At 43.0% G+C, this 2,576-nt stretch overlaps 1 protein-coding gene across 1 annotated transcript; it reads right to left on the reverse strand.

Annotated features, from left to right (window-relative positions):
• Positions 1-256: 256 nt before the first annotated feature.
• LOC306734122 (cerebellin-1) lies at positions 257-2,250 on the reverse strand (the record flags this gene model as incomplete). The annotated part of the gene is made up of 3 exons (XM_079215457.1): positions 257-454; positions 1,067-1,186; positions 1,945-2,250. 3 exons carry the CDS (start codon positions 2,248-2,250, stop codon positions 257-259), a joined length of 624 nt encoding a protein of 207 aa, XP_079071583.1.
• Between the last annotated feature and the right edge of the window lie 326 nt (positions 2,251-2,576).

Genomic DNA, 2,576 nt, shown 5'->3' on the forward strand with positions numbered 1-2,576 from the left:
GTTGTTATAAGCAAGCATAGACGACACATTACAATAGGCAGACAACCGTGAGACATGAAAAGTGCAATGGAAATGGGAATTACACTCAGGATTATGTGGTGTTGAGTGATCTCACTCGTTCTAACTAATACATGAAGACGCATCAAAGCAGTTTGAGTAAATTTAATGTGCATCGATTAATGCTTCTTCCTTTTTGCGAAATCTGTAGTTGCAAACCCTTGACTATGCCAAGAGCATAACCCTACCTCGGCCTTATCTACAAGGGGAACACCAGAAACCCAGAGAAAGTGGAGTACTTCCACCCTCCCATCAGGTTCCCCTGTTCCAGTTTGAGGGAAGCCTTGTCCCCTCTCTCCATCATCACCAGCCCGGCATTGGTGGCAGCTTCTCTGGTAACATCCTGATCACCTGCAAAGGCGGAAATCACCGGCCAGCCGTTGAGAACTAAACTCACCTGGGAAAGAAGGGTGAGGAGATGGAGCAGGTGAGCAGAGGGAGTAGACATTTGCAAGGAATGATGGTCAGAAAATATATATGTATATGTACACTCAAGCTTTACAGTTGTAGAAAGGTTGGCTAGATACATGTTACAATGTTTAAACATCTTTGTGGTTGAACACTTGGGAAGTTTGAGTAACTGAAATACTGAAATCAGAATCTGAGGACATTTTAGAAATTTTAGGAAATGTTCTTAATAGCTTTCTGGTGGAAAGTTAGACGAGAAGATAGGTTCCCCTCCCATGTCTGGACAGTAAAGATGATGCTAACACCAAGAGCTGGTTAGCTTAGCTTAGCAAATAGAAACAGCTAAGCTCTATCCAAAGGAAACAAATTGTGCCTATTAGCACCTCTAAAGTTCCCTGGTGAACACATCATATGTCATTTATTTAATCCTTAAGAAACGACATTAGTGAGCTTTAGTAGGTTGATTTTTGCTACTTTCGGACAGAGCAAGGCTCACCGGCTTCATATCAAACTAAACTTCTTTTAAGTGGCCTGAAACTAAACTTTTTGAAAAATGATGTTCATAAAAATGTCAGGTCCATTCCTTTAATGGTATCCTTACTTGTATTGTCTGCCGGTTGTAAACCTTGACAACATGAAAGCTGAAACTGTAGACTCCTTTTCTAGGGGCCACGAAGATACTCCTCGCTGGATCAAAATGGCTGCCGACGTTTACTAGGATCTGAGAAGAAGAAGAGATGAAGAGAGAGAATAAAGAATACAAACAGGCCCTGAGCTATGCTATTTGATCTGGATTAACATTTTGGAATATTTGACCAGCATTATATTTAGATTTTGGGAAGTTCAGTGTTAAATTTGTGCAAGGAAAACAAGAAGGGGATGAGTTCTTCTGGCAGGACATTACAACATTACATATACAAACTACAGGACGCAAACAGGACTTTGTGAATCATTGTTTGTCTGGTTTGTGCATCGTTAAATTTAATAGTCAGCTGCCAGACAATGTTTACAATAAATCTGCTTCACCACTCAGTATTGCTATTGCGCACTACTTTCAAGCCAACGATGAAACACCAATTAAGACGTGACACAGAGAATTTGACAACATTTGACTCATCTGCAAGTGAGTCATGTGAGTGAAAGTGCTTATTGGCAGAACACAATGTACCTTCAGTGTTCACAGCGTAATAAATGACTGGCGGTGAGTGAACAGTAATCCATTGTGTTTCAAGACTGCAGAAATAGACAGTTCCTTTGAGTGGAAATACCCAACAACTACTGGAAGGATTGGCTTAAAAAATGACTACGCAGGTTAACGTTGATGGAATGATAAAAATGGATATGTGATAATAACAATGATGACACAATCTTAACCAATTTAAAGCTCAGCCTACAAGGCTTTATGACACCATTTTTCTTGTTTAACTTGCATCTAAATTCCTGAGGAGCACAGAGATATCCAATTTTGGATTCACCCACCTGGTCAAAGTAGATGGTCATGGTGCGGTTGCTCATCTCCGAGGGTTCGTGGTTGGTGTTTCGGATGGCCGAGAACGCCACCCGACCGGTTCCTGACCTCACCGACATGCCCAGAGCGTTACCCGAGGGCTCCGCAGAGGGGGTGGAGTCACACACCACCAGACACTTTCCCTCCAACACGATTGGCTCTGTGTCATTCTGGCAACTGACCTCTGAGGGCCCCCAATGGACAAGAAGCAGCAGTCCAGCAAAAAAGACTGAGCGAGGAGTACCGTAGGGCGGAGAGGGAGGAGATGGACAGTGCATTGTTCCAAATGACGTTGAGCTTCTGGTGTTTCTGGGGCGTTATCAGCGAGAATGTGTCTTCTTGAAGAACACCTCACTTTAGCATCACGATCATAATAACTTCACCTAGAAAGAACACTTCAACAAAGGACTTTGCACATCTCGTGGGACATTCAACGATTCAGACAATCCTTAGCCAACAGTTCTGCCAACAGTTTGATTTAGTTGGCTCCCGGATGACAGCTTCCCACAACAGCTGACAGAACGTTTTCACAAGTGAAGTTGGCAGTCATCCAGCTTCTCAAACCACAGCAAACTGGTTTGGAGGCTGTCAAGGCGTCATGTCA

This window comes from Taurulus bubalis, assembly GCF_910589615.1.
Source record: "Taurulus bubalis genome assembly, chromosome: 3".
NCBI lineage: Eukaryota > Metazoa > Chordata > Actinopteri > Perciformes > Cottidae > Taurulus > Taurulus bubalis.